A 15,128-nucleotide genomic window follows, 5' to 3' on the forward strand; every position below is an offset into this window, starting at 1 on the left:
CGTCTGGAGGACCACTTCTGCCGGCTTGGAGGAAGACTTCTCCCGGCTTCATTGAGGACTTCTTGCCGCTTTGCTGAGGACTTCTCCCAGCTTTGTTGAGGATGGATGTCCGGTCTTCAAAACTGTAAGTGGATCTTCGGGGGTTAGTGTTAGGTTTTTTTAAGGGTTTATTGGGTGGGTTTTAGTTTTAGATTAGGGTTTGGGCAATAGAAAAAGAGCTAAATGCCCTGTTTAAGGGCATTGGGGAGCTTAGGTTTTTTTAGTTAGGATTTTATTTGGGGGGTTGGTTGTGTGGGTGGTGAGTTTTACTGTTGAGGCGGATGTTTGTATTTTTTTTAAAGGTAAAAGAGCTGATTTCTTTGGGGCAATGCCTTTTAAGGGCTATTGGTATTTTGGTTTAGTCTAGGTTTTTTTTTATTTTTTTTTTGGGGGGGGGGCTTTTTTTATTTTGATAGGGCTATTAGATTAGGTGTAATTAGTTTAAATATCTGATAATTTATTTTTTATTTTGTGTAATTTAGTGTTTGTTTTTTTGTAATTTAGGTAATTGTATTTAATTTAGGTCATTTATTTAATTGTTGTGTAAGGTTAGTGGTTAGTGTAACTCAGGTTAGGTTTTATTTTACAGGTAAATTTGTATTTATTTTATCTAGGTAGTTAGTAAATAGTTAATAACTATTTAGTAATTATTCTACCTAGTTAAAATAAATACAAACTTGCCTGTAAAATAAAAATAAGCCCTAAGGTAGATACAATGTAACTATTAGTTATATTGTAGCTAGCTTAGGGTTTATTTTATAGGTAAGTATTTAGTTTTATATAGGAATTATTTAGTTAATGATAGGAATTTTTATTTAGATTTATTTGAATTATATTTAAGTTAAGGGGTGTTAGGGTTAGACTTAAGTTTAGGGGTTAATAAATTTAGTATAGTGGCGGTGATGTTGGTGGTGGCAGATTAGGGGTTAGTAAATGTAGGTAGGTGGCGGCGATGTTAGGGGAGGAAGATTAGGGGTTAATAATATCTAGTGTTTGCGATGCGGGAGTATGGTGGTTGAGGGGTTAATATGTTTATTATAGTGGTGGCGATGTTGGGGATGGCAGATTAGGGGTTAATAAGTATAATGTAGGTGTCTGCGATGTCAGGGGCGGCAGATTAGGGATTAATAAGTATAATGTAGGTGTCGGCGATGTTGGGGGTGGCAGATTAGGGGTTAATAAATATAATGTAGGTGTTGGCGATGTCGGGGCGGCAGATTAGGGGTTAATAAGTGTAAGATTAGGAGTGTTTAAACATGTAGTGTAGGTGTAGGTGCAAACATAAATTTAGTTTCCCCATAGACTTTAATGGGGCTGCGTTACGGAGCTTTACACAGCTTTTTTGCAGGTGTTAGGCTTTTTTTCAGCTGGCTCTCCCCATTGATGTCAATGGGTAAATCTTGCACGAGCACGTAAAACCAGCTCACCACGGCTTTCAGCAGCGCTGGTATTGGAGTGCGGTATGGAGCACAATTTTGCTCTACGCTCACTTCTTTCCTGTTAACGCCGGGTTTATGAAAACCTGTAATACCAGCGCTGTAGGAAAGTGAGCGGTGACAATAACTTGCAAGTTAGCACCGCACCCCTCTTACTGCAAAACTCGTAATCTAGCCGATGGAAATTCCAAAAAGAAACACCACACAGAATATTATAATTAAATATAAAATTATATTTTTTTTAATAGTGGAATTTAGTTTCAGAATTGCCATGCTTCTCCAATATTTGAGTGCTGTTTCCTCTATGAATGTGTGTGTGTATATGTAATTAAAAAAAAAAAAAAATATATATATATATATATATATATATATATGTGTGTGTAAATTGGCAAAAAAATGGGTTAAAGCCAGAGTTTAAGTTTTCTGTTAAACGTTTAACCCCTTGTGTCAATTGGATTTAGATACTAAGTCACACAGTACTTTGCCTAGCATACTGTGTTGACATAGTGCCTACGTCCAACACTCTGGTGCAAGCTGCGGCCACCTCTGTCAAATTAGAAAGCGGAGACTGCAGCTGGGGGCAGAAGGCATCTGCCTTCATATAGTAAGGGAGCTCTGACCAATGTAAGGACATTTGGCAGTTTTGTTGTCAGTAGTAATAGCTACAAAAATAACAAATTTCAGCACAATTACATTTTTTGTTTCACAGTAATGCATAATTTAAATGAATATAAGGTGACTGTGCCAGTAATCTTCTATATAAAGGAACATTGTATGAATATGTAGATACCAACTGTAAACATACCCAGCTTTTATTTGCATCTTTATGTATTTCTGACATCAGGTTAGTCAGATGCATATAATAAGAATCAATTCATTGAAACTTTGCATGCTAATGTACAGTGAACTATATTCCCTAGCTGTAGTCATTAGTAAACATATATATATATTACTGTATAGTATAATTGTTCACATCGTTATTATTAAGTGTAGCATGTTCATTCGCTATACTCTGCTGTTATACAACAAAACACAATTTCATTTCTCACATGATACTTACTGGTTCATTTTGCTTGAGTAGGTCAGATTCAGTGGATGTGGGTGACTCCATGAGTGCTTCACCGTCGCTTGTTTTTGTATTCAAAGGAATCTTTGTTATATGGGATAAAAATACATTTATTATCATTTTATATAGTATAAATAATTGTATATAAAATCAATAATTTTTATTATTAGAGCATCAATACATAAAATCTTAATGTAGTGTAACACAAGGGTGAGATGATTTCTTAAAGGGACAGCAAGCACCTTGTAATTAAAGTTAACATACTAGGAGCATCTAACAAATGAAATACATTAACGCCTTGTTTGCTGCAATTGTTTTTCAACAGACTTATTTGTAGTACCCAATGTCAAAGTTAAATCACAGGAAAGGGCGCAAAATAAAGAATGAACATATATTACAAAGTTGTTTTACTAAACATGATTAAATAATTTATATTACAATCTTAAAGTGTTTAATGACCCTTTTGAAAGTGCAATTGTGACAAACCTGATACTTTTGCAAAGCATTTTTTTAAAAGGGACATTGTAATGCAGGTTTAAACACAGACGGCCAGATTACGAGTTTTGCGTTATGAGCGGCTCGGTAATAATTTGCAAGTTATTTCCACCACTCAGCTTTAATAGCGCTGCTATTACAGGTTTTCCAAAAACCTGCGTTAGCGGGCAATATGGTTGCGTAGAGCTCCATACCGCACACAAATACTAGCGCTGCTTTGAGCTGGTTTTACGTGCTTGTGCACGATTTCCCCATAGACATCAATGGTGAGAACCGGCTAAAAAAAAGCCTAACACCTGCAATAAAGAAGCGTAAAGCTCCGTAACACAGCCCCATTGATTCCTATGGAGAAAGAAAAGTTATGTTTACACCTAACACCCTAAAATAAACCACACCCCTAACCTGTTGCCCCCAACATCGCCGACACCTACATTACACTTATTAACTCCTAATCTGCCGCCCCCGACATCGCCAACACCTACATTACACTTATTAACGCCTAATCTGCCGCCCCGACATCGCCGCCACCTACCTACACTTATTAACCCCTAATCTGCTGTCCCCAATGTCATCACTACATACATTACACTTATTAACCTCTAATCTGCCGCCCCCAACGTCGCCACTATACTAAAGTTATTAACCCCTAAAACTCTGGCCTTCCACATCACTAACACTAAATAAATATATTAACCCCTAAACCTAACCCTAACTTTAATATAATTAAAATAAATCTAAATAAAATTTACAATCATTACCTAACTAATTCCTATTTAAAACTACTTACCTATAAAATAAACCCTAAGCTAGCTACAATATAACTAATAGTTACATTGTAGCAAGCTTAGGTTTTATTGCTATTTCACAGCTAAGTTTGTATTTATTTTAACTAGGTGGATTAGTTAGTAAATAGTTATTAACTATTTACTAACTACCTAGTTAAAATAAATACAAATTTACCTGTAAAATAAAACCTAACCTGTCTTACACTAACACCTAACATTACACTACAATTAAATAAATTACATTAATTAAATACAATTAACTAAATTACAAAAAAATAAACACTAAATTACACAAAATAAAGAAGAAATTATCAAATATTTAAACTAATTATACCTATTCTAATAGCCCTATCAAAACAAAAAAGCCTAAACTAAACTGCCAATATCCCTTAAAAGGGCCTTTTGCGGGGCATTGCCCCAATGAAATCAGCTCTTTTACCTGTAAAAAAAAATACAAACAACCCCCCCAACAGTAAAACCCACAACCCACACAACCAAACCCCCAAATAAAATCCTATCTAAAAAACCTAAGCTCCCCATTGCCCTGAAAAGGGCATTTGGATGGGCATTGCCCTTAAAAGGGCATTTCGCTCTTTTTCTTTGCCCAAACCCCTAATCTAAAAATAAAACTCACCCAATAAACCCTTAAAAAAAACCTAACACTAATCCCCGAAGATCCACTTACAGTTTTTGAAGACCGGACATCCATCTTCATCAAGCCGGGAGAAGTCTTCATCCAAGCGGGCAGAAGTCCTCAACGAAGCCGGGAGGAGTCTTCATCCAAGCGGCAAGAAGTCGTCCTCCAGGCGGGCCGAAGTCTTCATCCAGACAGCATCTTCTATCTTAATCCTTCCAACGCGGAATGGCTCCATCTTCAAGACATCCGGCGCGGAGCATCCTCTTCATATGGTCCCAGCCGTACACTGAAGGTTCCTTTAAATGACGTCATCCAAGATGGCGTCCCTTGAATTTCTGATTGGCTGATAGAATTCTATCAGCCAATAGGAATTAAAGGTGAAAAAATCCTATTGGCTGATGCAATCAGCCAATAGGATTGAGCTTGCATAGGATTTTTTAACCTTTAATTCCGATTGGCTGATAGAATTCTATCAGCCAATTGGAATTCAAGGGATGCCATCTTGGATGACGTCATTTAAAGGAACCTTCAGTGTACGGCTGGGATCATATGAAGAGGATGCTCCGCGCTGGATGTCTTGAAGATGGAGCCGCTCCGCGTCGGAAGGATGAAGATAGACAATGCCGTCTGGATGAAGACTTCTGCCTGCCTGGAGGACGACATCTTGCCGCTTGGATGAAGACTTCTCCCGGCTTCGTTGAGGACTTCTGCCTGCTTGGATGAAGACTTCTCCTGGCTTGATGAGGATGGATGTCTGATCTTCAAAAACTGTAACTGGATCTTCGGGGGTTAGTGTTTTTTAAAGGGTCACTCAGGTTAAATTAAATTTTCATGATTCAGATACAGCATGTAATTTTAAACAACTTTCCAATTTACTTCTATTAAAAAAATGTGCACAGTCTTTTATATTTACAATTTTTGAATCACCAGATCCTACTGAGCATGTGCAAGAATTCACAGACTATACGTATATGCATTTGTGATTGGCTGATTGCTATCACATGGTACAGGGGGAGTGGAAATAGACATAACTTTGAAATGTGTTATAAAAAAATCTATTACTCATTTGAAGTTCAGACTAAGTGCTATTGTATTGTCTTGTTATTTTGCATTTGTTGATTATGCAAATCTAATGTGTTGACTGGTCCTTTAAGGGTTTATTGGGTGGGCTTTATTTTTAGATTAGGAGTTTGGGCAAAAAAAAGAGCTAAATGCCCTTTTAAGGGCAATGCCTATTCAAATGCCCTTTTCAGGGCAATGGGAAGCTTAGGTTTTTTAGATAGGATTTTATGTGGGGGTTTTGGTTGTGTGGGTGGTGGGTTTTACTGTTGGGGAGGTTGTTTGTATTCATTTTTACAGGTAAAAGAGCTGATTTCTTTGGGGCAATGCCCCGCAAAAGGCCCTTTTAAGGGCTATTGGCAGTTTAGTTTAGGCTAGGGTTTTTTTTTTTATTTTGGGGGGCTTTTTTTGATAGGGCTATTAGATTAGGTGTAATTAGTTTAAATATTTGATCATTTCTTTTTTATTTTGTGTAATTTAGTGTTTATTTTTTTTTGTAATTTAGTTAATTGTATTTAATTAATGTAATTTATTTAATTGTAGTGTAATGTTAGGTGTTTGTGTAAGACAGGCTAGATTTTATTTCACAGGTACATTTGTATTTATTTTAACTAGGTAGTTAGTAAATAGTTAATAACTATTTACTAACTAATCTACCTAGTTAAAATAAATACAAACTTAGCTGTGAAATAAAAATAAAACCTAAGATAGCTACAATGTAACTATTAGTTATATTGTAGCTAGCTTAGGGTTTATTTTACAGGTAAGTATTTAGTTTTAAATAGGAATTATTTAGTTAATGATAGTAATTTTTATTTAGATTTATTTTAATGATATTAAAGTTAGGGGTGTTAGGGTTAGACTTAGGTTTAGGGGTTAATAACTTTAGTATAGTTGGCAGCGGTGATGTTGGGGTGGCAGATTAGGGGTTAATAATATTTAACTAGTGTTTGTGAAGCGGGAGTGCGGCAGTTTAGGGGTTAATATGTTTATTATAGTGGCGACGATGTCCGGAGCGGCAGATTAGGGGTTAATCATTTTATTATAGTGTTTGCGATGCGGGAGGGCCTCGGTTTAGGGGTTAATAGGTAGTTTATGGGTGTTAGTGTACTTTGTAACTCTTTAGTTATGAGTTTTATGCTGCAGGTTTGTGGCAAAACCCATAACTACTGCCTTTAGATGGCGGTACGAATCTTGTCAGTATGGGCTGTACCGCTCACTTTTTGGCCTCCCAGGCAAAACTCATAATACTGGCGCTATGGAAGTCCAGTTGAAAAAGGACTTTTTGAAAGGTGCGGTAGTTACGTTGCGTTACGGCCAAAAAAGTGTGCCGTACCGCTATACCTACAAGACTCGTTATAGCAGCGGTAGTGAAAAAGCAGCGTTATGAGCCATAACGCAAAACTCGTAATCTAGCCGAGAGTTATCTAGAGTCACTAATTCAAATACATGCTCTAAGGAATTATAGCTTGTCATCCTTGCCTTAGAATGTCCCTTTAAAAGCCATATTTCTTCCAGTTGTGAGGAAACAGGGAAAACATGCAACAGTCTCATGATCTGTCACTGAGTACTTATTTCTACTGACAGATTTCATAGCTGGTGTTCATTATAAGGGTATAAATGATGATTATCCTTATATATTGTATTTATTGGTACATACATATTCATCATCATTATTAAGGCTGGATTGGCCCTGGTGGGCCGCAGTAGCTGTGGCTGGCCATGCTACAATTTAAGGTTGTGGTGCTGCTGGTGAGGAAATGTAGCTATATTCCCTCTTCTCTTCTCCTCTGAGCTATACGTATTGAAGTCACAAAATATTTCCTTGTAAGTTTTATTTCCTAGACTATTTACCATTCAGTAGCCCTCCTTAAATGGTTTTCTAATATCTAGTTAAGTCACACTGTTTATTTTTTATTTTTTTATTGAGGTAGCAAATGCATACAAATAAATGCATATTATAACATTGGCATAACCAAAGTAAGAGAAATAGGGCAACCAATAATGGCAGAAAGACCTAATATTACAAAAAGAAGCTTTAGTTATAACTAATCGGCAACCCAGTTTAATAATGTTATACACTCAGAGGAAGCCTCCTCTGAATAACAGGACCACTAATGGGTCCAGATATGCATTAATAAACAATGAAGATTGGTTATATCAATAAACAATGTATCAACATCTTAAAGTATTTATACTCAGATTAATTTTAGATCATCTATAATACATATCAAACCAAGCTGTGGAGGGCCAAACAGCCTTTAAAAAAAATTCATCCATCCTTCTAATACATAGAACTATATCCAACACCATCTGCAAACAGATATGAGTTTCTCTCAACCAAGGTCTAATATTATTGTAAGAAGTATGTAAAAATAGAGAACCCTAGCCGGGTTATGCAATTTATTTAGACCTAAATGAAAAAGTGCTGTATAATCCCGCAAATTGTGTATAAAGTCAATCTTCCCTAGTAATATAGCTATTTGAATCCATAACAATTATAATTTATGACATTCCTACCAGATATGAATTTATGTCCCTCTTTGTTCACAACCTCTCCAGCAGATTGCCGGCCTGTGGGAAAATATCTGATGGATTTGTACTATATCCCAACAAATGATCCCCATCTCCCCCAGTCCCTTGTGGAGTGAGACTTTACAAATGAGGGGGAGTTTAAAATCTCCTCTCCCACTGTTTTAGGGCACAGAGACCCTTTGTTGGAAAACCCCAGGACATAAAGCATGGTAATCAACCTGAAAAATTCATAATGTAACTGTTTAGGGATATTGGAGCCAGGGAGATCAGTGGCAGAGAGTATTAAGTTGTCTCTTATATATGTTTTGTACTTCTTGAAAACCAAATGTATTCTACCTGTTTGGTTGTGAATCAAGGAGACAAAACAGTATACCTCTAATTGAATGGGCTAGGGAACGGTAAGGTGACGCTTACTTATTATGTCGTACCTCTCTCTAGTTCCTAAGACACAGTTTAACTATTTACTCCCTTTGGGAACCCAAATTAAGTCAACTAAATTTAAATTTGCTGGCAATAATGCTTGTGCTATGCTAAGTGTTGCCATCAGGACTAGTCTGTCACAGCACCCCAAGCAACAATATTTGACAACATAGCAGCTTTATAATAATAGGTAGTATTAGTAACTTCAAAAAAATGTGTGGATAAAGAAGAAATCCACTGAAAGAATGCAACTCTAGCACTCTATGCCCAGACTATAGAGGCATAAAATGATAGGGAAATGTACATAAAACATAACTTTTAATTTAATGTATAAAAATGGGTAGAACAATGTTTAAAAATGCATAAAAGGAGTGAGACCAAACAATAAACTCCTTTGGTAACTAATAATCTGAACAAAAGAAAAAATAGGAGCTATGAGTACGGTGAATGCCAAAATGCGTATGCAGGAACTCTACCCTTGAATGCTGTGATGTTATTACAGTTTTTAAAGCAATGTTGCTGAAAGCTGCTGCGAGCTAAATAAAAGTTATATTTTACCTATGGAATTGCCTGGTGCTCCTATTTTTCCTTTCGTTTAATTCACTTTTGAATTGGGGGCAAGTGAGCACAGGCACTAAAGAAGATCGTTATCAGACCCTGGGAGCCGGTGACCTTCTATGCCCTAACAGCACAGAGTACTATGAGAGAGGGAGGCAAAGTTCACAGATGACGTCATCAGCTACTGCCCGTGGTTGACGGAGGGAGCAGAGACAAGCCGGAGGCAAAGATAGATTGGGGCAACCTGAGAGAAGCGAAGCAGACTGCTTTCCGGACAGCTCCTGTAAATCGACCATGGAGAACAGATGCATCGTATGGATGCTCAAGACAGCTCACTGGTAAAGTCAGATTACAGTGTGCAAGATAACTTTTTTGTGACCTAAGACACTCCCTGAGTACTGACTGTCTGTTGGTTTATTGTCACGAGTAACGGATTCTAATTGACAAACAAGGCTGCGGAAGAGCAGCATACCGAAGCTCCAAGTTGGTATTATTAATGAATTGTCGTCTTGGTGCTAAGACTTTGTTTTGTATTTGCCTTCTTGTATATACAGATAGCTATGACACAGGGTATACGTGGTAAATAAGCGAACCTGCCACCTAAATGGGAATACGTCCCTAAGGTAGAAACATGCTCAGGGTTGTGAGCTGCATCTATAATGTATATCTAAAAGGTATAATGGGGGGCAAATATATGTGAGCGAATGTCGAAAATGGCTCATGTAACTACGGTGGTATAAAACCTACATGGAAGAGAGTGCTATATAACTACAACCGATTATTAGCTGTCAGTAACCTGATATCTTCCAAAAAGGATTGGCATGAATATACAGAAAATAGCATGAGCGGTAAACATTATATTGAGTGTAGTGCTTAAACACACGAAGTAATGGATAACTAGATGTTATATAACATGCTCTGTTTATTGCACCATTGTTGCTGCTAGTTATATCAGCTTGTGGGAATATCCCAGCGTCAGTGACCTGACAGAGTGATCTGCTAGTAAAATATACTAGAGTAAAGGTTAACTGCCGGATGAACAATACCAAACCAGCATTGCTGCTGTCCACACTCTATATTGGTGAATACTTACTTATACAGTGTGTAAATCACTCCAAAATAGTGCATGTACCTATATAGGTCTTATCAGGAATACAGTTAATACTTCTTTATTCCCTGTTTCTTGGCATGCATGTATTTGTTGTCAGTCACCTAATGTATCTGGCGTATGTATATTAACTAGCATGAGTGAAAACACTGTGTCTAATTCTATAGACTGAAACACTGTTGCTGTTTCGTATGTCAGCATATCAAACTTCCCCTACGTGAATGGCCTGGTAGGGTGTCTAATATAACATTAGTTTGCCAGTACTCTGTCTTAATATCATCTCAGCTGTTCCCACTGTGTATTAACAAACACAAACATTTAAAATGGCTAATGCGCCAGTATCGGTTTATCAAGGATACAGTAAAAACTGCCCCTTTCCCTGCTATTAGCGTGAGTGAGTGCCTAGGGTAAGTGCACAAGCCGCTATATGGTGTATATCTGCCACCGATGAACTGTTAGATATGCACGTAACAGAATGAAGTAAAATCAGCCCAATTAAGCAATCAGCTCATTTAACCCAACTCAGTGCCGCTACATGCGGTAACCAACAATATTAATTTAAGTTAATACTAAATAAGGCAAGGTTCTGTGGTCTCAACAACTATTAAAAAGCGTCTCCATACACAGATGCGTTTCACCATTACAGGCTTTCTCAAGGGTGGCGAGCCACCGATCTTGAGGGGATTTAAACTCTGACAAATACCAGAAGTACCGCCTCCTATTTTCCAAACGGGTAAGGATTTTGTCAGTCATCACTGATGTATGATACTGGTCGTTAAGGTGGTGTATACCAGCATGTCAAAATTACGCTGTAACTCTTTGCAAGTATCATCGTGGGCAGAAGTTCTACTAAACTCTTATGGGTATAAATTCTTCAATATAGTCTAGTGCAGGAGACTATTAGGATAAATACTATTTTAAGTAAAGTATTGGCATATGGAATGAAATGTGAATAACGCTATTAAAACCTCATCTGAAATGTTCTAAATGCTAGCTAGTTTATAAAAAAGAAATAATAAAAAATAATAATAATAATGAAAAAAACACAAGAACGAAGAAACCAACGGCTAGATTACGAGTTGTGCGTTAAGGTAAAAAAGTAGCGTTAACAGGTTAACGCTGCTTTTTTACGACCGTTGCTATTACGAGTCTTGCAGGTTTAGGGGCACTGCACACTTCTTTGGCCTTACCGAAAAAAGACTTACGTAAACTTTGTAAACCCTTTTTTCTATGGGACTTCCATAACGCCGGTATTGCGAGTCTGTCCTGGGAGGCCAAAAAGTGAGCGCTACACCCTCTACCTCCAAGATCCATAACACATTCTAAAGTCAGTACTTAAGAGTTTTATGGTATAACGCTGTAGCATAAAACTCATAACTAAAGTGCTAAAAAGTACACTAACACCCATAAGCTACCTATTAACCCCTAAACCGAGGCCCTCCCGCATCGCAAACACTAAAATAAAATTATTAACCCCTAATCTGCCGCTCCCGATATCACCGCCACTATAATAAACATATTAACCCCTAAACCGCCGCCCTCCCGCCTCGCAAACACTAGTTAAATAATATTAACCCCTAATCTGCTATCCCTAACATTGCCGCCACCTACCTACATTTATTAACCCCTAACCTGCCGTCCACAACGTTGCAGCCACTATATTAAATGTATTAACCCCTAAATCTAAGTCTAACCCTAACACCCCCTAACTTAAATATAATTTAAATAAATCTAAATAAAATTCCTATCATTAACTACATTATTTCTATTTAAAACTAAATACTTACCTATAAAATAAATCCTAAGCTAGCTACAATATAACTAATAGTTACATTGTATCTAGCTTAGGGTTTACAGGCAAGTTTGTATTTATTTTAACTAGGTAGAATCGTTATTAAATAGTTATTAACTATTTAATAACTACCTAGCTAAAATAAAGACAAATTGACCTGTAAAATAAAACCTAACCTAAGTTACACTAACACCTAACCTAACCCTACAATTAAATAAATGATCTAAATTAAATACAATTAAATAAATTAAATTAGCTAAATCACAAAAAAAACACTAAATTACAGAAAATAAAAAAACAAATTACAGATCTTTAAACTAATTACACCTAATCTAATAGCCCTATCAAAATAAAAAAGCCCCCCAAAATAAAAAAAAAAACCCTAGCCTAAACTAAACTATCAATAGCTCTTAAAATGGCGTTTTGCTGGGCATTGCCCCAAAGTAATCAGCTCTTTTACCTGTAAAAAAAAAAAATACAAACACCCCCCAACAGTAAAACCCACCACCCACACAACAAACCCCCCAAATAAAAACCTAATCTAAAAAACCTAAGCTCCCCATTGCCCTGAAAAGGGCATTTGGATGGGCATTGCCCTTAAAAGGGCAGTTAGCTCTTTTGCGGCCCAAAGCCCTAACCTAAAAATAAAACCCACCCAATACACCCTTAAAAAAACACTAGCCCCCTGAAGATTGACTTACTGTTCTGAAGACCGGACATCCATCCTCAAGGAAGAGGCAGAAGTCTTCATCCAAACGGGCGAAGTCCTCAACGAAGCCGGGAGAAGTCTTCATCCAAGCCGGGAGAAGTGGTCCTCCAGATGGGCAGAAGTCTTCATCCAGGCGGCATCTTCTATCTTCATCCATCCGACACTGAGCGGCTTCATCTTCAAAACTTCCAACGCGGAGCATCCTCTTCATCCGGAGTCTTCTTACTAAATGAAGGTTCCTTTAAATGACTTAATCCAAGATAGAATTCTATCAGCCAATCGGAATCTAAGGGACGCCATCTTGGATGACATCATTTAAAGGAACCTTCATTCAGTAAGAAGACTCCGGATGAAGAGGATGCTCCACATCGGATGTCTTGAAGATGGAGCCGCTCTGCGTCGGATGGATGCAGATAGAAGATGCCGTCTGGATAAAGACTTCTGCCCATCTGGAGGACCACTTCGCCTGGCTTGGATGAAGACTTCTGCTGCTTCCTTGAGGATGGATGTCCGGTCTTCAGAACAATAAGTCGATTTTCAGGGGGTTAGTGTTAGGTTTTTTTAAGGGTGTATTGGGTGGGTTTTATTTTTAGGTTAGGGCTTTGGGCCGCAAAAGAGCTAACTGCCCTTTTTTTAATGCAATGCCCATCCAAATGCCCTTTTCAGGGCAATGGGGAGCTTAGTTTCTTTTAGATTAGGTTTTTATTTGGGGGGTTTGTTGTGTGAGTGGTGGGTTTTACTGTTGGGAGGTGTTTGTATTTTTTTTTTACAGGTAAAAGAGCTGATTACTTTGGGGCACTGCCCCGCAAAAGGCCCTTTTAAGGGCTATTGGCAATTTAGTTTAGGCTAGGGTTTTTTTTTATTTTGGGGGAGCTTTTTTTGATAGGTGTAATTAGTTTAAATATCTGTAATTTGTTTTTTATTTTCTGTAATTTAGTGTTATTTAGCTAATTTTATTTAATTTATTTAATTGTATTAATTTAATTGTATTTAATTTATGTCATTTATTTAATTGTAGCGTAGTGTTAGGTGTTAGTGTAACTTAGGTTATGTTTTATTTTACAGGTACTTTTGTATTTATTTTAGCTAGGTAGCTAGTAAATAGTTAATAACTATTTAGTAACTATTCTACCTAGTTAAAATAAATACAAACTTGCCTGTAAAATAAAAATAAACCCTAAGCTAGCTACAATGTAACTATTAGTTATATTGTAGCTAGCTTAGGGTTTATTTTACAGGTAAGTATTTAGTTTTAAATAGGAATTATTTACGCCTAGATTTAGAGTTCTGCGTTAGCCGTCAAAAGCAGCGTTAAGGGGTCCTAACGCTGCTTTTGGCCACCCGCTGGTATTTAGAGTCAGGCAGGTACAGGTCTACCGCTCACTTCCCTACCACGATTCCAGGCTACCACAGATCCCCTTACGCCAATTGCGTATCCTATCTTTTCTATGGGATCTACCTAACACCGGTATTTGGAGTCTTGGGAGAAGTGAGCGGTAGACGCTCTACCGACAAGACTTCAACCGCAAAAAAAAGTCAGTAGTTAAGAGCTTTATGGGCTAACGCGTGAATATAAAGCTCTTAACTACTGTGCTCTAAAGTACACCAACACCCATAAACTACCTATGTACCCCTAAACCGAGGTCCCCCCACATCGCCGCCACTATAATAAATATTTTTAACCCCTAATCTGCCGACCGCAGAGCGACGCCACCTACATTGTCCCTATGAACCCCTAATCTGCTGCCCCTAACATCGCCGACACCTACATAATATTTATTAACTCCTAATCTGCCCCCCCCCAACGTCGCCGCCACCTAACTTCAAGTATTAACCCCTAATCTGCCGACCGGACCTCTATAATAAATGTATTAACCCCTAAAGCTAAGTCTAACCCTAACACCCCCCTAAATTAAATATAATTTTAATCTAACAAAATAAATTAACTCTTAATAACTAAAGTATTCCTATTTAAAACTAAATACTTACCTGTAAAATAAACCCTAATATAGCTACAATATAACGAATAATTGTATTGTAGCTATTTTAGGATTTATTTTTATTTTACAGGCAACTTTGTTTTTATTTTAACTAGGTACAATAGCTATTAAATAGTTATTAACTATTTAATAGCTACCTAGTTAAAATAATTACAAAATTACCTGTAAAATAAATCCTAACCTAAGTTACAATTAAATCTAACACTACACTATCATTAAATTAATTAAATAAATTAGCTACCAATACCTACAATTAAATACAATTAAATAAACTAAACTAAATTAAAAAAAAAAAACAAACACTAAATTACAGGAAATAAAAAAATATTACAAGAATTTTAAACTAATTACACCTAATCTAATCCCCTTAATAAAATTAAAAAAAACAAAATAATAAAAGTCCCTACCCTATTCTACATTACAAAGTAATCAGCTCTTTTACCAGCCCTTAAAAGGGCTTTTTGCGGGGCATGCCCCAAAGTAATCAGC

The 15,128-nt window shown here is 37.0% G+C and overlaps 1 protein-coding gene across 4 annotated transcripts in view; it reads right to left on the reverse strand.

The window, feature by feature from the left end:
- Positions 1–15,128, reverse strand: part of LOC128645248 (E3 ubiquitin-protein ligase TRIM11) — a 114,334-nt gene that overhangs the window by 31,001 nt on the left and 68,205 nt on the right. For all 4 annotated transcript variants that reach the window (XM_053698107.1, XM_053698116.1, XM_053698090.1 and 1 more), the window contains exon 3: positions 2,536–2,625. In XM_053698107.1, the coding sequence (XP_053554082.1) occupies positions 2,536–2,586 (51 nt within the window). In that variant the 5' untranslated portion in view covers positions 2,587–2,625. The remainder of the gene's footprint in view (positions 1–2,535; positions 2,626–15,128) is intronic.

This window comes from Bombina bombina, chromosome 1, assembly GCF_027579735.1.
Source record: "Bombina bombina isolate aBomBom1 chromosome 1, aBomBom1.pri, whole genome shotgun sequence".
In the NCBI taxonomy this organism is placed as follows: domain Eukaryota; kingdom Metazoa; phylum Chordata; class Amphibia; order Anura; family Bombinatoridae; genus Bombina; species Bombina bombina.